The sequence below is a fragment of the Aphelocoma coerulescens genome, chromosome 2, assembly GCF_041296385.1.
Source record: "Aphelocoma coerulescens isolate FSJ_1873_10779 chromosome 2, UR_Acoe_1.0, whole genome shotgun sequence".
In the NCBI taxonomy this organism is placed as follows: domain Eukaryota; kingdom Metazoa; phylum Chordata; class Aves; order Passeriformes; family Corvidae; genus Aphelocoma; species Aphelocoma coerulescens.
In genome coordinates this window covers 6,533,824-6,557,712 of record NC_091015.1, presented here as the reverse complement: position 1 = coordinate 6,557,712, position 23,889 = coordinate 6,533,824, and the positions used below count along the sequence as shown (strand labels likewise).

General features: G+C 40.3%; 1 protein-coding gene across 11 annotated transcripts in view; it reads left to right on the top strand.

The window, feature by feature from the left end:
• Nucleotides 1-23,889, top strand: part of KMT2C (lysine methyltransferase 2C) — a 195,768-nt gene that overhangs the window by 72,329 nt on the left and 99,550 nt on the right. For all 11 annotated transcript variants that reach the window (XM_069006367.1, XM_069006372.1, XM_069006373.1 and 8 more), the window contains 3 exons: nucleotides 4,566-4,772; nucleotides 8,527-8,666; nucleotides 10,268-10,377. In XM_069006367.1, coding sequence (XP_068862468.1) covers nucleotides 4,566-4,772; nucleotides 8,527-8,666; nucleotides 10,268-10,377 — 457 coding nt within the window. The remainder of the gene's footprint in view (nucleotides 1-4,565; nucleotides 4,773-8,526; nucleotides 8,667-10,267; nucleotides 10,378-23,889) is intronic.

The following is a 23,889-nucleotide window of genomic DNA, read 5'->3' as shown; positions in this document are numbered from 1 at the left end:
GATTCCCCTGTGTAGGCTCTCCTGAAAGAAGGGCACCTTTAACACCTCTCTGCAGAAAAGGCAGCTGCAGGATTTCCTTTGGTCTGCTGCCCTCACCACCAAGAACAGAAAGGGCTGGGTAACTTCAGGCATCTCACTGACAGACAGGCTCGGCATAGGCCACTCACTTACTTGGCACTCAGCTGTGTGGGGACCCTGGTGACACAGAAGGAAGTTATTCCTATGAGAATGAGGAAGGAAGATTTATTCCCCCCAGCTGTGTATGTGGAGATGTGGGGGCATGGCAGTGGCCTGTATCATTGCAGCCTGTGGTGCATGTATGAAAAGTAGGCAGGAGAGTGAGAATGAGATACTGTTGAGGGTCACACAACCTCCCACGGACACATCTGAAGATTTCCAGGAGCTGCACAGTACTCACGTGGGCACAAGTGCACATCTGTGAGATATGGGACACAGCATAAACAAAACATGTTGGCATGAGCCAGTCTGCACATCTGCTTGTTATCAAGGAGCCTTGGCTGACACGAGATACCGCAGTGCCATATCCCAGCTCAGAAGGATCCAGGAGGGGCTTCTGCTTGCTCTTGGAGGTACAACTGCAGGTGGATGTGATATATTTAAAGTGCTGGTAATCCTGATGCTAAGGTTTAATTGTGTTTAAAAAAAAAAAGTTTAGGGGGACTCTCAGTTTTACCTTAATTCTCTGAATATTTGCAAGCAAACCAGATGTTTCTCCTCCTCTGGTTGTGATTTAATATTGTGCAATTAGTTGCCTAATACTGCATGTCTTGAAATGAAGTTGTTTCAGTGGGAAAGTCTGTGTTTTAGGATGAGTCCTGATGACTGTCATCAGTCAAGTAGAGGAAATAGTGACTGTTCTCCCTTCCTTCAGGATTAAGAGGCTGCAGGGCATTTTGTTTTCCTTTGTCAGGATGTGGACAGGGCAGGATTACAGCATTTTAGATTCTTGTCAGGGGATTGAGTAAATTCTGCATGAGGAAGAGACAGTGTCCAGAGAACTCGATGAAAAAAGAACCTGTGGAAGAGAATGTCTGTGAAAGAGTGATGAGATCAACACGTTTCTTCTTAGAAAGGGCATCCTTCAAACAAGATCCAAGTCTGGATCTCCTCTCATGGCTCAATGGGAACAGACATTAGCTTCAGACCTTACTAGCCTTTCTGTCTCTTACTGCATCCCCAAAACCCAGTATGTCTGGTTCATTCTGAACACAGTTTTTCCTCAGTGTTATGTATTAAAATTTCTATGCATGCAAATTTATGAAATCCTTTGCAGTGAGGTGAGGCATAGGAGTACCTCCTGGTAATAAACCACTGCTGGATCTTTAAAGCTTTATAAGACAGTAGCATTTGTCATGGAAAAATACATAATTGAAGTTGAAGTTACAGATAATGATGAACTTCCATTTTGCATTGGAGCACCTAAGATATATCTTAAATGGAGTATTGATAAGCTGCTTCTTTCTCTTTTTTCTTAGCAGCTTATAAAAAGATTTGTGACGCATCGTCTCTTGCTTCTAATCCCATTTTGAATGATACTGTTCTTAAAATATGTTAATTATGATAACAGATCTAGGGTTTGATCTTAAGATTTGCCAGTATCTCTATTTCGTTATCTTCAGTATGAGAGCTCTTCTTGCATCACAGATTTAGATCCTCTAATTGCATATTGACATATGGAAAGTAGATTTGTAAGTACTTTCTGCAGTCCTCAGATGATAGGAAAAAATCTCTACCTTCTGCCCATACAGACATAACTTAAAATATTTACTAAGCACTTAAAGCTAAAAGGCTAACGTGATGGAACTGGCCACTTTGTACTGCATGATAAGCCAGCAGCTGTGGCATGTCAGGAGGCAGAGGAACGTGGCTTTCCTGCAGAGTCTCTCCAGCGTCCCAGCGGATGCCGGGAGTTCACTGCCACCGAACGTTTGTGGGTGTCTGGCTGTGGGATACAGTTGGGGCCCCTCTGCTTACCCTCCCTGGAAAGTGTGAAATATTATTTTCCCCCTTTTATAATCTCTTCCCTTTATCTCAGCCCCACAGTGTCCTGGCAGTGCTCTGGGCACATTCTGCTGCTCCTGTCTTTAACTTCTGCATCCGTGTGCTCACAGCCTTCAGCTAAGGTTCCCTCAGCCCCCTCCCTGTGACGAGCACTTGGTTCAGCTGCGTTCCCCAGCTCTGCTGGAGCAGGAGCAGTAGCACAAACCATATGATTCTTGACAGCTTCACAGCTGTCCTCACCACACTGCAGAGTAGCTGTGAAACTCACTGCTCCTGTTGTTTCACTCCACTCTGCCTGCAGAAAGCTACTGCTGGAAGTTATGATGCTGGAGCTGCCTTACAAGCTCCAGAAATAACAGCTTTACTCCTGTATGCCTTTTCAAATAATACCACTTGAAAAGTTAGTTTATTTTTTTCTTAATTACGCTTTCATATTTCTCTTTTATAGACCTTAACATTATTGCATATTTGCTATGACTCCACTTGAAGGAGCTTTGTTTATTTGTTTGTAATTATCCTCAAGTCTTTTAATGAGCAGTGATAGTCTGTCCTAACAGAATGTATGAATAATTATTTATTCCACTGTGGATAATCTTGTCTTTGTAACTAGTGTAATTTATATACCATGGTGTTGCCTGTTTAAATCTCTTAAGTCTCCTCACAAGTCTCTCTAGTCTCAACCAGCATAAATAGCTTTGCTTTCTCTGCTTAGGAACTCTGCCTGTGAGGCCACATCAGGTTTCACTGACAGACAGATAATAGTGTATTTGTTGCTCTATCACACTGAAAGCTAGCCATAAAATAGGCATATGTACTGTTCAGTGTAACTAGTCCTTTTTCACCACTCTCACGCAACCTTCATCCATATTTTCTTTGGATTTTTTTTGTCTTCGGGTACCTTTTCCTAAAGATTTCTGGAACATGTCAGACATTTGCCATCAGCGCCGGGGGTTGTGCTGTCTCATGCTGGTTGTGTGTTGGGCAGATCAGTGAGGGTTGTGCAGCCGAGGCCACGAGATGAGGACAAGTGTTTCCTAACAGTACTATAGGAAGGTATAATTTCAGCACCATGAATGGGACTTAATTCATCTGCTCACCAACCTGCATGTTCCCAGTGGTCCCATCTGCCTTAATGAAAGTGCAGTCCTACCTGTCAACCATAAGTAAAAGCATTTGGTTTCATTCTGGGCTTCATTTTGGGCTCACGATATGCTGCTGCGTTCCTTAGCATCTGACTGTCTGGTATTACCAGTACTGTAACAGTACAGCAGTTCAGGTTTCTTTCTTTTTTTCTTTCTTCCTAGTGTTGCTCTGTGGTGAGAGCAAAAGTAGCTATCCCAGAGTACGATAAACCAACTCTCAGGGGCTTTGCTGGATTCTCAGGGTTTTCTCTTCTGATCTGGAACTTTCCTTTTCCACTTCCACTTTTTTCTGTTGCTGTTCTTGTCTCTCCAGGCTGAAAAGCACAGGCAGAGTTTATTTTTTCCCTTAGAATTTAGTAAATATTATACAGCAGTTTAGCCTTAAGGTTTTCTCTTCCTCCCACTTCGCTTCCCTTCTCACTCACGCAGCACAGAGTGTCCCAAATCCAAATGTGCCACCTTGGAGATGCACTGAAATCTATTTAAATGGAATTCAGGCATAACCAAGCCTCTCTCCAAGTGCCTGATTCCCTGAGGCATCTTTTTGGGGTCTTTGGGGCATAAATACGAAGAAAACAGAATTGCTCATTTAAGCATTAAAAAAAAAAAAAAAGTGTTAAATGGCCTTCCTTTAATGCAAACTGCATTAGTTTCAGAAGTACACATTTTAAGTTTGTGGGTATGTTTATTATAGAAATATTTTTCAGTAGCTTCCATATGATGTGACACAAGGAGTGCTGTCAGAGCTGTCATTTCAATCCTGTCGCTATGTTGTGCATGTTAAAACATAATTGCAAATGGTACAGGGGTATTGCAGCGGTCACAGTTCTGTAAATATAAAATTCCTCCAGTAAAACTTTTAGACATAATTTTGTTTTTAAATATTGAAGTAAATGAGGATGTTTGGATTTGTGTATGTCATGCGCTCCGGCATGTGTGATTGTAGCCATTGCTGTGGTTTTCTCATTATTCCGTTTTTCTCCATGTTATTAAACCTTTTGGTGTATAGTATTTACACACTGTGTTACACATAAGCTGTATGTGCTCCCAGAAGGGTGTATGTGTCGTAATGTTCTGTGTGTTCTGTAACATTCTGATGCCTTTTAGCAAGCGTGGGTCCAGACACACAGAATTTAGGAAATTTTGGGATGGAAACATGGAGATCTTTCTGTTTGCTTCATTAATCAGGCAGTTTTGGGAACAGAAAAAAAGTTCTTTTAATGTAACTGTGAATTAGCTGGAAGTAGTGTTTCTGAACATTGAATTCTGATACCTGACAGCACGAGGGAGCTTTTATTGTCTTGTTATAAAGGGTTAAATTAGCACAAAATTTGCTTTTTGATGGGCTATCCTGTGCTGGTTTTCCCCCCAATAAAGAAGTAATGATCTTCTCTTTTACAGCGAACAACTCTGCGCCTTTTGTTACTGTGGAGAACGGAGCTCATTAGGACAAGGAGACTTAAAACAATTCGGTCCCACTCCTGGGTATGTTATCCCATGGAAAAACCAGCCTTTAAATAAGAGTGAAGCCAGCGACAGCACCGATGGAGCCTGTGAGAGAACTCCAAGGCAAAACTCAGTGCCACGCAAACAGAGAGGCCAGAAGAAGTAAGTCTGTTCTATAATAAATAGGTAGTATTTTTATTTTGCACGGAGTTCGGGAAGGATCTTTACTGGTTCTGTACTACAGTAGGCAAATAACTTGTATTTGTGAAAACATGGGTTATTAATATTAATACATTTTTGTAAGGAAAAAGCAACACATACAAAAACCTAACCAAAAACAGAACCCCAGAACAACCAACACGTGAGCAGTATAGCAGTAGCTGTCTCTACTTCTTTTTAAAAATGGGTTTGTTTCTTCCCCAAGTGAGAATTTTCACTCTGGAAGAACACAGAAAAGAGACATAGCTATTGTAATGCACAGCTCTACCCATGATGCTGAAGTAGAAGTACACATGAAGGATGGAAGAGGATGAACTTTTGACACTTCATGTGTCGTGTAGACTGGACTAATGGGCAACCCCTGCCCACCAGGTTGGAGCTTCTTCCCTTGCACTCCAGCGCTGGCTCTTGCCCGGGTACCAGTGCTGTTGAGGGCACACAGCGGTGGTTCCTGCCCTGCAGGAATGGAGTTTGCTGGCAGCTCTCCCAGATGAGGGGGTTTGGTCATGGTACCTGGGCCTCAATAACTGTGAGAGATGGCAGGGGCCCTGCAGTGGAGTTTGCTCAGTACATGACGTGTCTGGTGAGGGCACTGGGATGGGACTGATCAGAGCCGCGTCTTTACAGGTGCAAGGGTCCTGTTGCTGGGGGCTTGTGTTGACTTGGGTTCATTCATGGCTGATGGTGAATGTGGGATCACTGAGTGCTGGCAGAGGGGCTGCAGCCCTAGGGAAACCTGAAGGGAGCCAGTGTCGATGCAGGGCTACAGGCCATGGCTACGAGTTGGGCCATCTGGGCTTGAGGGTGGTGAGGAGCTGTGGGTGGTGCAGGGTTGAGGGCAATGAGGGGCTGTGAGTCATGAGGGGTTGAGGGCGGTGAGGGGCTGTGGGTGGTGCGGGGTTGAGGGCAGTGAGGGGCTGTGGGGGATGCGGGGTTGAGGGCAGTGAGGGGCTGTGGGGGATGTGGGGTTGAGGGTGGTGAGGAGCTGTGGGTGGTGGGGGGTTGAGGGTGATGAGGAGCTGTGGGTGGTGCGGGGTTGAGGGCAATGAGGGGCTGTGGGTGGTGAGGAGCTGTGGGTGGTGCGGGGTTGAGGGCAGTGAGGGGCTGTGGGTGGTGCACGGTTGAGGGTGGTGAGGAGCTGTGGGTGGTGCGGGGTTGAGGGCAGTGAGGGGCTGTGGGGGATGTGGGGTTGAGGGTGGTGAGGAGCTGTGGGCGGTGCGGGGTTGAGGGTGGTGAGGAGCTGTGGGTGGTGCGGGGTTGAGGGCAGTGAGGGGCTGTGGGTGGTGCGGGGTTGAGGGCAGTGAGGGGCTGTGGGGGATGTGGGGTTGAGGGTGGTGAGGAGCTGTGGGTGGTGCGGGGTTGAGGGCAATGAGGGGCTGTGGGTGGTGCAGGGTTGAGGGTGGTGAGGAGCTGTGGGCGGTGCGGGGTTGAGGGTGGTGAGGAGCTGTGGGTGGTGCGGGGTTGAGGGCAGTGTGGTGATGTGGAGTCACGGGCTGTGCAGGGTTGAGGGCGGTGCAGAGCCGCGGGTGGGACGGGATGGTTCGGAACTGTGGGCGGTGTAGGGTTGAGAGCAGGGCACTGATGCGGGGCGGTGATGCGTGGTTGAGGGCGGTGTGGGGCAGAGGGCAAGGCGGTGATGCGGGATGGTGATACGACACAGCAGTGCGGGGCAGTGGTGCGGAGCCGCGGGCGGGGTGGCCATGCAGGGTTGAGGGTGGGGCGGTGATTTGGGCCCGCGGGTGGTGCGGGGCGGTGGTGATCTGGGGTTTGGGGTGGGGTGATGATGCGGGGCTGTGGTCGGGGCCTGCAGGAGGTGCGGAGCGGTGGGGATTCGGGCGGTGATGCAGGGTGGAGGGCGGGGTGATGACGCGGAGCCGCGGGCGGTGCGGGGCGAGGGCCGGGCATTGGGGGATTGGCTCCGGGCAGGGGCCCGGCCGGGGAGGGGTACAGTGAGGGAGGTGGCGGCCGGCCCTGCCGGGCTCCCTGTGTCAGGCGGGTCCATGGCTGTGCTGATGCTGGAGAAGCTGCTCGGAGTGTTCCACACTCGCTGAGGTTGCTTGGGTGCACAGCGTACATTTTTGTCATCCTGTCGGTGGTGGAAGAGTGCACATTGTGTAATGCCGATACAGAAAAGTGGCTTTTCTTAAAGCTAATAAAAGTAACGCCCTCACCTCAGGCTGTATTCTATGGGTATATGAAATATATATTTTAAAGAAGTCTATGGAATGTGTTTCTCTGCAGGGTGAGATTACCAAGTAAATTCAGAATTGGTTTGATCTTGTGAGAAAGTTCTCTATACAGAAAAATGCCTTGTCAGTTGGGATTTAGTTTTTCTTTAAGATCCTTTAAGCTTTGGTGTTGTGAGTAGCAGTTTGGTGTTAGAGGAGGCTCCACTGTGATGGGTGAAACACAGGTTGCCCGGAGTAGTTGTGGATGCTCCATCCCTGGAAATGTTCAAGGGCAGGGTGGATGGGGCTTGGAGCAACCTGGGATAGTGGAAGGTGTCCCTGTCTGTGGCAGGAAGGTTAGAACTAGATCCTTTCCAACCCAAACCATTCTGTAATTCCAGTGGACATGAATGGTGTTCAGTAACCAGTTTTGTCAAATAGGACACAGTGCTTTGTTAAGGAGGTTCTAAATGATGATCGTGTCAGAATTAATAAGTTTTGGGGTAGATTTTTAAAAAAAATATGCAGGTCATGAAGATACCATCTAATAATGGAAAAATTTTAAGATTTCTTGGGTGGTGCAAGAGAGATGTTACTCTTTCCACCATAAACTAAGGGCTTTTTAAATGTATTTGTAATGTAATTGCTGAAATAAAGCATGGATGGTTTTCAGGAGAGCAGAGTTATCACAGGTTAAAATTCCAGTGCTTACTGTATCTATTGACAAATGCGTACAATTGAGTTATTAATAGCAGAGAGTAATCAAGTTCAAAAAACCTTAATGGAAAATGCTGCACCACCTTTCCTACCAATTGTTGAGGCATCAGTGATCAGGTCTCTTATCAGTAAGCTTAAAAGCACACCCTTAGATGTCCGAGATATTCTTTAGCCTGCAGGAAATAAAGGCGGAGTCGTTGCTTCTGGTTTTTTTTAATGGAGTAATCTGAGCTGTATGAATTGTTTTCTTTTGAGATTAGAATTTGGGGAACAAATTAATAAGGTTATAAACTAGTACAATATAGTAGTCTTTATGTCACTGCATTTTTTAATTTCCTACCACCCCTCTTCTCCAGCTCATCCCCATATTTTTTTTGTTTGAACATCTGATGGCATTGTATAAAGATGTTTATTTCCAAATAGATTTTGAAGTCCTGGTCTTTTTTTTACCTTTCCCCCATAGCTGTAGTATTTTCTGTAGGCATCTCACCTCTGAATGCTGTTACCTAATTCTCCATTCCAAGGCTTGGGCAAGTTTTAATATCAAACTTAAAGAAGTGTGCGTGTCCTGAAGAACTGGAAGAGAGCAGGCTTGTTTGCTGAATAACAGCTTTAACTGGAAACTGTTATTGGAAAAAATCTTGGGCTAAAATGTAAGGGAGAAAGACTTTGATTCACGTTGATTTATATTTTATCATAGTAGGAAAAATTTTCATCCACTTTTCCTGAGTTTTGGATCACTTGTGAGTATCTGGCTAATTGAACAAAGAATGTGGTCATTTCTAAGTTTGTTTTTCTGCTTCCTGATACAGATCTCGATTGAGTATAGCATCATGTACAAGTGTAAGCACCCAAACTGCTTCTGACGATCAGGTTGTCAAATTCTGGGATGAACTCAGTTTAGTTGGCTTACCAGATGACGTTGATGTTCAAGCCTTATTTGAGCCAACAGGTAAGATCCATTGTTGTCCTCCTTTTTTTCCCAGTACAGTAGCTGTTCATGTGAATGAAGTTTTGCAGCTGTTGGTTTTTTGTGCTGTGGAGGTTGTCAAGTCTTTGATGATGCTTTGGTAGCTTTTGCCCTTGTCAGGTTGTGTTTTTGTAGTCCTCTCTCCAGAAAAGAGAATCCTTAGCTTTGTGTGGGGAAATATTTGTAATCTGCTGTTGAACTGGTGTTCAGGTATAAATACCTTCAGTACCATGATTCTGTTTTGGGGAGAAAAGGGAAAAGAAATGAGGCACAGCTTAATATAATTCTCAAAAATCTTAATCCTGTGACATTACCTGATCTCCTGCTGCAAACATAGGGTTATTGGAAGCAATGGAATAGAAGATTTAAAAGAGCAGCATCATTAGAGCAGTAGAGGCATAATGCATGTGCATGTTTCCAGAATCTGCAGGTTTCCTGTCAGAAAACTCTCTGGTTTGTCATCTGCTCTTTCATTTCAGTGGAACTTTTCTATTAATTAAGTTAATGAATTACTTTTTCAGAAGGCATCTGTGTCTAAATGCTTTGATGCCAGTAGTCCATTCACATATTTTGCTCCAAAATATGGAAATACATTTATGTAATAATATAAACATCACTCTTTCCTGAGTGTGGAAACTTATTTCAAGGTCTAATTAAAAGAAAAAAATACAATCCAATGGTTTTGTTCAAGTAGTTATACTATAGTGAGTGTAGATGGGTGGGTGGGTTTATCAGTCTACATTTTTGAAGTTGCTGTTACTTGTAAATGACTCTTCCCAATCCTGTACAGAGATTTTTTGGATTTTTTTTTGTAGCTTGAATTATTAAGTTGGCCAATACCTAATTTCAACAGCTAGTGTAAACCATCATTTCTGGTTCCTGTATAAAGCAGTCAGAGAATTCCTTTGGAAGTATGCACCATTTGCATTGTTTTCCCGAGAACTGAATTAGAAACTTCTTGTAAGAGTTACCTGTTGAATTCTCAGATTTCTGATTTTTTTTTTGTTAGGCAGGTGTGTCTCTGTAGTGTGTTTGTTGTATTAACACCATTTTCTCAGTCATGAATATGAGTTTCTGTTCATGCTGTATTTTGAGCTTTTAAACACTTTGTGTAGACTTCTAAAGCATCATGTGAGCATATTCTCCATGAACATACAGATCTGTATCTAGTCCTTGGGAATCATAAAGAGTACAAACATAGAGAAGTGTTATCTAGACTGAAATATAAGGTAAAATGGAATTCTGTGTGTGTCACACAAGCATTGAATGTAGAATCAAAGTCAGGGAATCCTGTTCCACCCCAGTGCTATGATTACATGATCAGGCACTTGAAAATTATAAACAGATAAAAAAGTGTGTTGTGTGTAAAAGAAAATTGCATTGTTTTTAGTGTCTGATAGTAACTGCAGTATATTCAGTGTATGATAATATGGGTTCTCAATGTTGCAACAAGAAAAACAAGGAGGAGGAGACTTCTCTGTTTTTTCTGGCAAGTATTTACAGCTAGAACTGAGTTCCATGCTTGGAGGAAGTGCTTGACAGAGCTGTCCAACCCTGGCTCTTTGTCTCTCTGAACACACCAGGTCACTGCTGGGCTCATCACCGCTGTGCGGAGTGGTCTGTGGGAGTCTGCCAGACTGAAGAGCAGCTATCGGTGAACGTGGACAAAGCTGTTGTCTCAGGGAGCACAGAAGTGAGTAAAAACACTTGAATGCTCAAGTCTGTAAGAAAACAGGGTGGGTAGGGTTGAAAAAAAGACAAATGCGATACCAAGTGTGACTAAAAATACCCATGTATGGATCTCTGAGCTCCCATTTATAACAAGGTTTCCTTGGGCAGATCCTTGTGCTAAAAACATCTGTAGCAATTTATTAAAAAGTTTTATGGAGTTGCACGGAATATATCATTAATTAATTTAGAGGTAACTAGAATGTAGGAAGAACCAGACTGACCAAAACAAATTAGAGACAAAAGAAAAATTGAGTTCAATTAGCAAATACTCTGATAGGTAGAGGAAATATTTATTGTACCAGTTTATACTCTGAAATTATATGACTCACATATAATAAAAAATTTCTCAATTACTTTCATGCCAGTTTCAAAAAGCAGGTTAGTGTAGGAAAACTAGTGTTTGCCACAGAAGTTACCTTGATAGTCTAAGTACTCATAGAAATACACAGATAAATATTTAATCTTAAAAATTGAAATGGTAATGTCTTTGGAAAAGTAAGTGCCTTTGAAAAGGATGATCTTGTTCTGGCAGCATATTCTGGTACCATTTGATGTATTTCACATTGGTTTTGCCACATGTAGCTGTACTTTTTGGTCATGTTTAATAATGACCAGTAGGGTTTTTTTAATAATTTGATTATTTTTTCTATGAAGTCAGCCATCCTATCAACAAATATTTGTAATTTTTGATGATTTTCCCATGGTCATGCTTAGGCCTTTTTTCACTTGAGTCTTCTTGTTTTTCATGCATTATAATAGAATAAAAAAACTCAGCAGAAGATACCAGTAGATGTTCTTCTCTGTTGTCTGGACTAAAAAGATGCATTGCATCACTCTTTCAATACAAGCCATAGAATACAGCTTTCCTTGCACCTTCTTCTATTCATTTTAAGTAAATGGCTTTGTTTTGAATAATTTAATTAATTTCTGTGTTTCTGCATTCAAAATAAGACTATTCAAAATGAATGAAACTGACATTATTAAGTTCTAGGTGAGCTTGAAAATGTTAAAACATTTGTGTGTGTGTATGTATAAAAAATGACAGTAAGAATTGAAAGAATATTCAAAATTGAGTACTTTTTTTTTGTTAATCTCAGTGCTGAAAAGTTTTTGCCCCCTTGTTTTTGGCTTGTAGTCATTTTGTGATCAGCTCATTCCTGTCTATAGTCATTTTTTCCAGAAATCCCAGTTGAGCTGTTCAAGTTTGTGTTTCGCTGTATGGAATTTCAATATCCTGTTTTCGTTATTTCAGTTTCATTTCTTTCTGTGCAGTACCTTGCTCCTCCCCTGTGCTCAGGGTGATGGTACCTCACCTTTATGTCATCAGTACCTTTTTAAGCTCTGCATAGATGTTTACAATGGAATTATTTAACTACACATTTTTTGAAGAATGAACATCTCTGGTGTTGCAGTTTCTGTTTCGGCCCCGTCTTTTCTTGTGCTGCACTCAATCTTCCCTGCTGATCTTTTCAAATTCTGCAAGTAATGTTTAGATCCCCCTGTTGCACATGTTTCGTGGCAGTGCAGAGAGAGGAAAGAAGTTTGAATTGAGTGCCATTCTGTGTATTTTCTATTCAGTCTTTGCTGAAGCCGTTGAGAAACTTTCTTTGTGTAGTCCAGCAGTCAGCCAGTGAAGAATGATGCTGATTCGGTTATTCTCTTTTATCCTTCTTGTGATATCCCCAGGGAGAGCTGGGTAAAGCCCACAACTGTTATTCTAGAAGAATAGCTAGGTGGAATTGGACTTCTTTATCCCACTGTCACACCAGGGATTTGGTTGCCTTTTTTTTTTTTTTTTTTAAATAAGGACCAAAGTCTTCTGTAGTTCTCTGTTCCTGACTACAGAGAAGTGTGGTGATTGCTCAAGGAGTTTGTGTGGAACTGGTTTGGAGCTCAAGTAATCCTGTGTTTGCTTGTGTCCAAGCTGTAGTGCTTGGTAATAATTTTTCCACTACTTTTTAACTTGTTACTAAGATTAAGAAGGCAGAAAAAAGTATAAGGTCCTGCTTGTCCTGTTTGATAGTGGAAAAGCTCATCTTTGTCCAAGTTACTTTTAAAAAGTTTAGAATAAAAGGTAAATTAATTAATTGAATGTATGTATTTGTGTTTGCGGCATCTTGTGCTTCTCTTCATTGGGCTTCTTTCTAATGGGATGTTCCTGCATTTTAAAAGAAAAGTTCTGTTCGGATGTTCTGAAATCTGTTGGCCATGCAAATGCAAGTATGTGCTCAGGGCACACTGAAAAACAGTTTAAATAAAACCAAGCTGTATGCTGTTTCCTCTGCTTGCCACCAAATTTGCTTTGGGTTTGTTGTTGTTTGCTTAGTAGGGGATTTCTGTCTTCTTGGAAGTCTTTTTGGCGCGAGGAACTGGTTTGTGATGTGGTCTGCAGCACTGACATCTTTCCTTAGCTGGGAAAGTACATTTTCTTTTCCTTCTGTTCATGTAAAAATGCATATTTGAAGTGTAACCAACTTTTGATATTATAGTCCATTAGTTTAGGTCTTTTAATTTTTGGAGAGCATTTCAGGCCTGTTCTTACCTTGAGGGACTCTTTAATTTTTAAGCTACATTCTTGTTTCTCATTAGTTAGGCTGCCTATTGTTTGCAAATCTGCTTTAACTGGATATGACAGTGTTTCTTATTACTCTGTTTACCAGTTGAGATGTCCATTTGGCTTCACTGAACTTGTGATTGCATTAGTAAAGCTTGTGTGGACATAACTTCACTGACCTGTTCCAAAATATGTATGTTTATCCATTTTGGGCCCTTGTTTGCTGAAGGTTTAAAACACAGCACTACAGAGGTCTCAGTATCTGTGAATGTCTCACAAAATATTCTGCTTAGCGTGTCTTTCTTCTTCATTTCTTTTGATTTGCTCATTGTGAAGGCCTGGCAAAGGCACCTGACCAACTTTTTTCATGTATTTGTGTCTAGACAGAGGTGAGTTCTTTGTCTTTCTTTCAAAGTCTGCGGTTTGCCATACTTTTCTATTCATGAGTGCACAAACCTGCCTCTGTGAGGTGTTCAAAATGCAGTGTATACTGTTGGTTTGTGACAAGGGACAAAGAAAAGCTGGAATATACAGTCGGGTTTGTGGGGTAGGTGCCTCAGTTCAACTCATTGCTTGCCTTGCTTATCTCAGCAAGGGAGTCATGGATTTTCTCAGAACTGCTTCCTAAGTGCAGGAGGTCATGAGGAAGAACTGATGATTCTCCTGACAAACGTAGTGCCAGGGCTTTTCTCAGGATGACTCCTAAGAATTCACCTAATTATCAGGGTACAGTGTGTAAGGTAAAGAGCTTGAACACTCAGATGTGGCAGTGCCTTCCCCTACTACTTTAATAGCATTTCATGGGGTTTGGGAGTAATTTTGTTTCAGGGTTTGAAAGAAAACAACTCTTCAAAATATAAATGGGGGAGAGAAAAGTTCCAGTGATTTGTTTGATCTGAAACTTAACTCACTTTTATTATCATTCATATGTGTTTTGCTCAGTATATAACGGTCACCATAGTAAAGAAGCTGTCATGTTGTCAGCTTAAGGAAGATAGACTTTTATTGGTGTTTCTACAGATACTTAGTGTAAGATGCAAAAATGATGTGAACTGTAGACTTAATAAGATAAACTAAGGAAAAGAATTTGACTGAACAGAAATTACAGTTTTTTCCCTGGAAAAAATACAATAGATGTGGACAAGTAGAGTTTACTCATGTAAAACATAGAGGCCTTTAAGGCTTGCATTTGTCCAGCTTTTAACAAGACTGGTTTCTGAAATAGTGGTTCCTGAAATATTTTCAGGTATTTTTAAATAATACTTTATAATTTTGATGTTTATTTTGTATGTATTGAGTAGGTTGCTGTTTGTTTTTCTACAGTCAGCTGAGGAAAAATAAAGTTTGCCAATTGTCTGCCTTACATTGTCTAGCCATAGCTATTCTGTATGCTACAGAGTCCCAAATAAGGTGGACTGCTTTTTTCCCCAATATGTAAATAGCTCAATTCAGAAAGTGAGTTTAAGGAAGTAGATAATGTGTTTAAACTACTTTTGAACAAACTGGGCACAAGAAAGGAATGCAAGGGTAACTTTCCCAGCCAGCTTTCTCTTCTGATAAGATGTAGAAAGCAGTTTCCAACTCTGGGAGAGTTTGTCAAGGACACGAAAGTCAAAGAACACAGTGTTGGTGGAAACCAAGGAGGCTTCTATCTGCTTGAAGACTGAATAGGAGAAACATAATAGTAATGAAAAGCCTTGTTTTAAATTCTTTGCTCAAGACTTGATTCCAGCGTGATGCCTACCAAGCTAGATCAGAAGGAAATAAGTCTAGGGGAAAGATGGGGAACACGTTTATACATCTTTTAAAACTGTCCATGCTTTGAATGTATCTTCATCCCTTAGTTTCAGTGCACTTCTCATCTTTTTGAAAATTGTCCATGTTTTTAGTGGGGTGTGTGTGTTCTATTTGTGCTGCTTCAAGTTGAAAACCATTTGTCTAAAATGATACTTCCTTTTGTTTTTCCTTGTATGTAAAAGTGAACATCAACATCCTAACATACTGTTGACTTCATACACTGTGGAGGATTGTGCCCATTTAACCATAGCAATTTTTCATTTGGTTTTACTTTTTGTTGATAGAAAATGTGTGAGAAATGGCTGAGATGACAGAATCCTGAATATAGGGGTGGTGTTGGCTTTGTGTATGTCTCAACCAAGCTGAACAGAGCATGGAGTGATGTAGGGTTTTTCTGGATATAGTACAGGATTTACAGTTCTTTGATGCTTTAAAAGCTCTCTTCTTCCTTTTTCATTATTGGAAGAACTACTAATTCTTAAATCCAGAGAAAAATACATGAAGAGAACGTAATCTATCATAATTTATATTATTTCTAGGCAGAGTCCTCTGCATTTGCCCATTTTCCAAGGACAGGCTTTGTAACATGAAACTAAATGAGCAGCTCTGGTATTCAGAAGTTCCTTTCCCAACTCTTGAGTTTTTTATGGTGCTTTTGCACACACCAGGCACTTGCCTTCTCCTCATTTCCCTTCACTACAACTTGGGAGGGACTACCTGGCTGCTCTTGGGAGTGGCTTCTGATTTTATCTTACCAAGTTTTTTTTCCTCTAGTTGCTTTTGTCCTGCCACAGAGGAAGTACTGCAGGAAGTTTTCTTCCAAAATAACATCTCTGCTTTTTTTATGGGTGGCTGTCTCTTAGAGAACTCCAGCACAGAAAGTGCTAGAGAAAGAAAGACTAGAGAAATAGTGACATGTCTCACCAAGAAGACATTTGCATGCTTTAGGTCAGTTTGGTAGTTTCATTCAGTTCCTGGCATGTTTTAGACATACTGTAACAGTTCAGCAGTGGGGGACATGGGCTATTTCAGTTTTCCATTTATTTCCCTCTTGTTATTTTGGAGTTTCTCTAGAGTTCTGTAGCCATTTCTCCACTGATGATGACAGCCATTGTATTAAGGACCTTACTGACTGAGGGTAAAACTTTAGGGATAGTTTAACACTGTGGATTATCTTCCATGATTTACTCTGTTCCATAATGGTTTGGATTTTGGGCACTTAAAGCCAGATCCTTGTTGTCTTGGAGAATATTTGTTCTTAGAGCTTGTAAATGACATCAGAAAGCCTATGTCAGTTGTTTTTTATAACAGTATTTTCCAAATTCTGCAGAGCAGCTGTAGTATCTTAAAATTACTGTAGTTGGCTCTGATTTACACCTGTAATTCTTCTGGAACACCTTTGTACACCATAAATGATGTCAGTACAGCTTTGGTACATCTGTTCAGGTTACAGAGCTGCCATGGGACCTCTTTGTGTGTTCAGATTCTTTGCAGGTCCAGCAGTTTGAGAACAGGTATTTGCCTGCTTAGTAAGATCTACAACTTAATTCTTATTAGCATTGTCAAGTGATCAGTGGTTAAAGTATTCTTTCATTTGAACCAAAAGAAGCTTTACCATAACAAGAGCGTTGCTCATTTGAGGTCACAAAATCACAGAATGATTTGGCTTGGAAGGGTCATTAAAAATCGTCCAGTTCCAGCTCGCCTACCATGGGCAGGGACACCTTCCAACCAGGTTGCTCAGAGCTCCATGTAGTGGGGGGACAAGTGAGAATGGCTTCAAACAGAAGGAGAGTAGGTTTAGACTGGATTTAGAGTGGAAGCAGTTCTTTCCTGTGAAGGTGGTAAGGATTGGAACAGGTTGCCCAGAGAAGCTGTGGCTGCCCCATCCTGGAAGTGTCCAAGGTCGGGTTGGATGGAGCTTTGGGTGACCTGGTCTAGTGGAAGGTGTCCCTGCCCATGGCAGGGGGTTGGAACTGGATGACCTTTAATGTCCCTTCTAACCCAGACCATTCTTTGACTCTGTAATTCTGTTTTTTCTTCTGCAGTGAAACAGAAACAGAAAAACAGAACAGAACAGAAAAACGTAAATTACACTTCTAACAGATAAAAAGAGTTCTGTTACCTATCAAAACACAGCACCTTTAAAGCTACAGACTTAAGGACTCAGATTTCAAAACACAGTTTTCCATTTCTCCAGTTGTCTCATAGACCACATTTTCTAGAAAAAAATAAAATACATTTTTCTAAATCCCTGCTGGTATTTAAGACAATGAAAGTAATAGTTAAAACTGAGTAAATGCGAACTAAGAACTTTGTGATTCTCTTCTTCTAGTCCATTTTTGTAATTATTTTGGTACCTAAATTGTGGATACGTTGGGATATAATTAGACTCCACACTTGTATGTGAATCTTCAGTGGTGTATTTAAAAGTTTGTAAGGATTACTATAAACTAGACTGGTCTGTCTGAATAGTTCTGGTCATAAAGTGAGAGGCAGTAACATGTGGGAAAAATGTGGCTAAAGTAAAGGCTAAGCAGTTCTGATGATTGAAGGGGTCTGGAAATTATTTTAATTTTGAATTTTCCACTTAGTGAGAAAAACCCCTTGATTTATTTTTGTAGTCTTTCTGCTGTAATTGTTGTTCACCTCTGAATACTTTGATACTTGGCTAAGTCTGGGTACATGGCTGAGGGAGAGGTTGTTTGTAAGTGTTAATTGTTGCAATGTAATTGAGGTTTACTGAGTGAAGAGCTGGTCTGTTTTTTCTTTCCCCACCATTTGTTAGATGGATTGGTATTTCAGATTTGTACTATGTGGTACGAGATACTCTGTTATCATTAAGTGACTTTCTAAGTCAGCTAGCCAGTGAAAAAATAAAGGCATACAAAGCTACAATATTAAGCTGAAAATATTTAATTAAAAACTTGTTTCTAAAATAATCAGAGGAATATTAGGCTTTTTCCCTAGCCAAAATTTAATTTAAAATAAATACAGATTTTTTTCAGTTATTTTCCCATAACTAAACATTTTTATTGTTAACATTCCAGTAAAGCCAGTACTATGCTTCAGCCTGTTAATGTCTTTGGAATTTTTACAAGTGGAAAAGTTCATTAGGAATATGAAGAAATACTTATTTCAAGACTATATGACGCATGCCCAATTTAGCACTTTTTATAATTAGCATCGCAAGAAACAAAAGATCTTCCTTTCTTTAGAGACACAAAACACTGATCTGTTTATGTGCTAATGGACAGTAGAGTATCAATATACCAAATATCAGCAAAGTGTTTGATTTAGAGCTTTTTCTGGGTAGTACTTGTTTATGGAGTTTGATTCTTACCAAGTGCAGATACTTAAATGTCACTTTGCAGTTTCTGTAGTAGTTCCTTGTTTGATAACCTGTTATCAGTGTGATTCTGACCTGTTGACTGGAAGAAGGAGCATGTGATCATGTGAAATTTATTTAGCTGTGGTTAATTTTTTATATTGTCTTCATCACAATGATTGTATTTACAAGAGGAAGGCAGGCTTTAATTTGTTCGGAGGAGAATTTTTCTTCTCAGATGAAGCAGAACAAAAGATGGACATTTTTAAGCAATTTTTTTTTGAGATTTTTCCTTTGATGTGCTTCGTCATGAGCCTTCTGTGAAATGACATCTATGTTTGTATCCTTACCTATGTGTTTCCAAGTATATTAAAAAAAAATACTGTGATTTTGTCTGCAGATCAAGTGGTACTGTCACTGCGCATTGAAACTCACTGATGAGACTAAAACTGTATCTTGTTCCTTATTTGGGCCCTAAGAACCAAGTTCTAGAGCTTACCCTTGCCAGGGACAATGAACAATGCCTGGTTTCTAATATATACATGCTAGGCTTAAGTAATAAACTTTTTTTCAGAGTGAGACAGAACTTTTCCTAAGCTGTCACTTTTTTCCAGCGCACAAATACAATTTCTCTTACTTCCATTGCTTTGTGTTCCCTACAGTTTTGCATACCTGAACAGAAGCATGGTGTAATTTCTGGCAAGTGAATCTACCTAAATGATCTTTCCCATTACAACCGCATTTCTGGAATACAGCAGCAAACGAGAGAGGAAAATACTTGGATTACTTAGGCAGCACAAAGTGTCTTTCCTTAAGATGGTTCATGTGTCCTCATCTGAAGGGGAAAGTGTTTGATTTCTCAGCCTCACCTATTGCTTTTCTCTCCCAGAGCAGTGGTGCTGCTGGGTTTCTGCTGTGGAGCCAGGAGGAGGTTCCAGGGAGCTCACCCTGGGAGCGCTCCCGTGGCACTCAAGTAGGAGAGCCAGAGTCAGCCTTAGAGTTTTCAGTGTGGGTTTTTTCAAGCTGAATGCTTTGAAAAATGCACCTTTCTTGAACTCCAGATGTCGAATAGGTGGGTACCAGAATCGGCAGAGAGGTTGTGGCTACAAAGACATTTCTGATAGGGTTTTGATGCTGAATAGGTGACAGGCACTGTAGATGCTGAGGGCAGGCTTGAGGTGTAGGAACCAGACAAAATGGGCTGGGGGCACAGAAAGAGACTGAGAAGCAGCAACAGCTCAGGAATGAAAGCCAAAGAGCCTAGCTGAGAAACATGAAAGGGCCTGTGTTCCTGGAGGAATTTCCAGTGCAGGTTTCTTTCATTCGGTAACATTCACTGCAATAATCTACTGAAAGCTCTGAAGTGAAATTGTTCAGTGTGTGTTCCAAACTGCTGAAGTGTGTTTCACAAAGACCTTTTCTTCCTTTTTCATGACTTGAGTAGAAAACACTTTTTTCATAATACATCCAGAGAAATTCTCTACTTTTTTTTTCTCCCCCCAATTCCCCTGGTGTATTTCATAAACTTTACTCTGAGCATTAAGGCAGTGACATAGTAGTTCACTAACATTTCATTTCAAGACTTTATTATCTTTTAACACATTTTTTGTGTTAAAAACAGGGAGAACCTGATCTCTGAAAAGCAAAGAAAACCCACTAAAGGAAAATCATAGTGTCTCTCCAGTCACAAATATACCTTCTTCCTTGGTAATGTGTCATTTTGCTGGTAAGACTGACCCGTTTTGGGGCTTTGCTGTAGAAAATGAGAATGCAGGTACTTGGGCTCTCCTTTTCTCCTGTCTTTCTGTGCTCAGCAACATTGGCACCGTCCTTCAGTGTCTACAAAAGAGAGAAAATGACAGTGTAATGCCCCCAAACTCTGAATGTGGAACAAGGAAATAAAATCCTATTTTAAAATGTATGAAAATATTAAGAAGTTTATTTTAATTATTATACCATTAATATTTTCAGCAAATAAGAAAACTGGAACTCTGTATATATTTAAAAAGTCAGGAAACCATACCCATCTCTTAATCAGCATGCCAGCAGTAAGTTTTATAAAAATTTACACAAGGAAATGTGGCAGTACTACCAATCTCCTCACCTTTGTAGGTGTTTGAATGCAACCCTCCTTTTCTAACCTTATTACCACCTCACTCATGGTTGCTTCTGATTTAAATATTTTATATTCAGTCTTTTTTGTAGCTAATCTGGGGTTTTTTATTGTTGGTGCTCAAGGGTCTAATTTTGCTTTTTGTGTGATGGTTATATTTATGAAAAAAGACTAATTGGTCTTTTGGAGTTAATATTGGTTAGTTTCAGTCAAGGACAGGTCCTCATTATGCTTTGAGCATTATAGAAATAAAAAGGCCTCTTCAGCAGCTTTCTCCTTAATATATGGCACAGGAATAAAAGGAAAAAATACCTCTATGGGACTAGTAGGTGTATTTGCTCAGCTGTAGCATTGTTTGCTTAGTGTTACACAACTGACTGTAATCTAGGTTTCACAGCAGTTTCCCTTTTACATTGTATTTTATTTAAGCATGTTTTTTAAATTTATCGTGGATGTAGGTCACATGCTTTTTTTTTGAATGAGAGCTTTAAAGTCCAGACTCTTTAATGAAATTAGAATTAAAAAGGGGTTCTGATTATTCTGGTCAAAAGAGTCTGAGGTTTTTTCCTGTTTAATATAAATTAACATTTATATGAGTTTTCATTTGGGGTTCTCACCCATCCTCAAAAAAATCTTACAAACATACTTTAAAACTCGAGAGTGCTCATATTAGTCTGTTGGCATCAGTTTGCTTTTAAGCAGTAGCCTAAAAACTACTTCTGACATTGGTGTACTCAGCAGCTCGCAAAATCAAACCATTAGCAAAAAATACTTTTGAACTCCCTGAAGATTTTGTTATTGACTTCCATTAGTGTAAGTTCTGTCCCAGAGTTGCAGATTGAGCATAAATATTGCAGACATCAGTATGAAGTAGTGCCATTAATGCAGGTGTCGTTGAGTGTTTTTTTTTAATAACATGGAGCAAATCAGGCATGAGAGGGACATCCTAGGAATCTTCACAAATGTGGAGCAACTGCCCTTCCTGTGCAAGTGCATCACCTCAGTGAGAAATACTGACATTACTTTCATTAAAGCTACTTTTCCTAATAGGCCACTGTTGACAGTCACTTATTTATGTGAAAGAATTAATATTGTTTAGTTTCATGTATATTGTCGTCCTCCCCATTGTGCAGATCTGACCTGGGAATAAAAAGTAGGCAGACAATAGTAGGTCTGCTGCCAGTAATGAATGTGTGGGTGTTCCATGAATCATAGTCATGATTAATTATAAGAATCCTATTGAATAATATTAATTGAAGAACTGATGAAGTGGCATGTTCTCAAAGCAGCACTTCCCCTAAGCTTTTTTAACCAGTGTATTTTCAGTGATATTAATTGTTTTCCTCAAAGATGTAATTTTCCTCTTCAGTACATCAGGGAGGGAAAGTAGCTGTTATGAAATAAATAAATATTTATTTCCTGAAGCATCTATCATGGGTGAAACAACTTGATACACTACATTGCAGTGTCATGGTCTCACTTCAGATACATGTATTCAATCTGCAATCTAGACACTTTTTTTTAATAAAACTGCAAGTACTTCCACATCTAACCTTTCCAGTTTTCAATTTATACTGTAATATTTCCTTTTGGTTCAAAAAATTTTCGCCCACTCTGCTTCACTATGAAATTGCCTAGCAAGAACTGGGAAGAATGACAGAATCTGCAGAGTAGACAGTCACTCTGAATCTAAATACCCAATCCCACCAAATATCCAAGCAAACACTGAGGGGTTTTTTCCTTTCAATTACTGCAGCTTGTTACAGAATATTAGGGGTTGTTTGTGTGGGAGATGTGTTGGAAAAGCATAAACCTTTAAAAGCAAATAGAGAACTTCTAGAGAAGTGACACAAGAAAGTTCAGTTGTTACTATTTTTCTTTGGGCTTTGTAAGGGAAACGCTCATTTTCCAAAATGTATATGGATTTCATAAATTCAATAAGTAGGAGTTTCAGTTTTTTCAAATGTCATACCAGGTGAGTTTTTTTAATGAGAGTAACTTGAAATAGATGGCAAATCATTGGGAAGACTGTTACCATTACACATCCATCACATCAGAATGTGCCTTGGGCACCTCCAGAATGTTTCCTTCCTGTCAGACATAAAATACTGTGATGGATAAATCCCCCAGTAAAGGTCGGCCCTGGTGGCAATGCTCACTCGTCTGAGAAGCTGAAAGGTCAGGATGCTCAGGGTCCTGGTAGGACTGGAAGCTGAGCATCTCACTTAACATGTGGTTATACTTTCACTCCTAATTTTATGTGAGCTTGTTGTGTGTGGTGCTTCTGGAAGTTCATTTCTGTAGCTGAGTGCTCTGTTACAGTCTTACGCACCAGTTGAGTGTTTTTCAGCCTTTTCTGAGCTCCTTTAATTGAAATAAATCAATTTTGTGGTAAACTATCTCTTGCTTTATGGGTGTTTTAAGTAAAATACTCATCCTAGTACTGTGACAGAATTGTTATCTTAACACTGTCACAGCATTAGGATGTCATCTGATGCTGGGATTTCTGTGCCATCAGACAAAATTGGTTTTAGAAAACAGTGCAATCATCTTGATTGTTTTGACCATCTGAACAGCTCTCTAATACTACTGGACTGCTCACATGAATTAGCTGAGCAGCCTGTGTCTCTTGAGGAGTTTATTTGTAGATGATGATGATGATGATTAAGCCCAGGAACCACAGTGAAGTGGACTCTCCACTGTGTTAGCGTGGGGACAGTCTGTGTTGAGGGCTTGTGACCTTGCTGTGGACTTACAGCCTGGTCTGTGTGCAAAATGTGCCATGTCCAGAGCATAACACAGAGTCCACAATAGAACTCTTAGAATCTCAGACTGGCTCCTGCTCTCTCTCCAGGCAGCACATCTTTTGTTGACCCAAATTGTTTCCCCTTCACTAGCTCTGATGTATTATTCATGTTATTTCAATGTGGTTTTACTTTTGATAAAGGAATGGGATTTCCCCATTTGACTGTAAACATGGTGAGAAAAAGCTTTTAGGACATTATTGCAGCCCTAGTTTAGCTGTAGCCAGCTGAAATGTAAGTATCAAAACCTCCTTGTCCTGTCATTAGAGATTAAGGAAAAGCAATATGAAGAAGTAGGACTATGCTTGGTTTGACTTTGTGCTACAAATGAAACAGAAGCTTCATTTAATTGTTTGTACCTTTACACGTAACAATGTTAAAAAACACACATAATCTTTTAATGGAGAAAAAGAGAGACCAAGTAGGAATTGGTGCTGGAACAGAAGAAAATATGTACATTTACTAAGGGAATCTGTGACATATAAAGCATAACACTAATCTCTGGCAGTTCTTTTCCATTTGATGGCACTAACATCTCTATAATTAAGAGCAATGGAATTATTTAGAGGAAAACTGTGTTATAAACCATTCTTTTTTTAATTGAACAGCTGTAATTTCTACCAATGGAGCAAACTATATTATAAGAAAATGATTATTAGTTTAAAATGCAGAGTTAAATGAATGCAAAATTAACAAACAGATGGTGAAGAATTATTGTGCTTTATTTTACTCCTGGGTAAAAGGGCTCATGCAGGATTGTAAAAATGTCATCACACTTCGTAAACCTGAAAGCAAACAGAATTTGCAGTTGTGCACATCTGTTTTGGGACACTGCTAGAGGGTTAGAAGAATCAATGTTGTTTTCAAATAAGGGTATT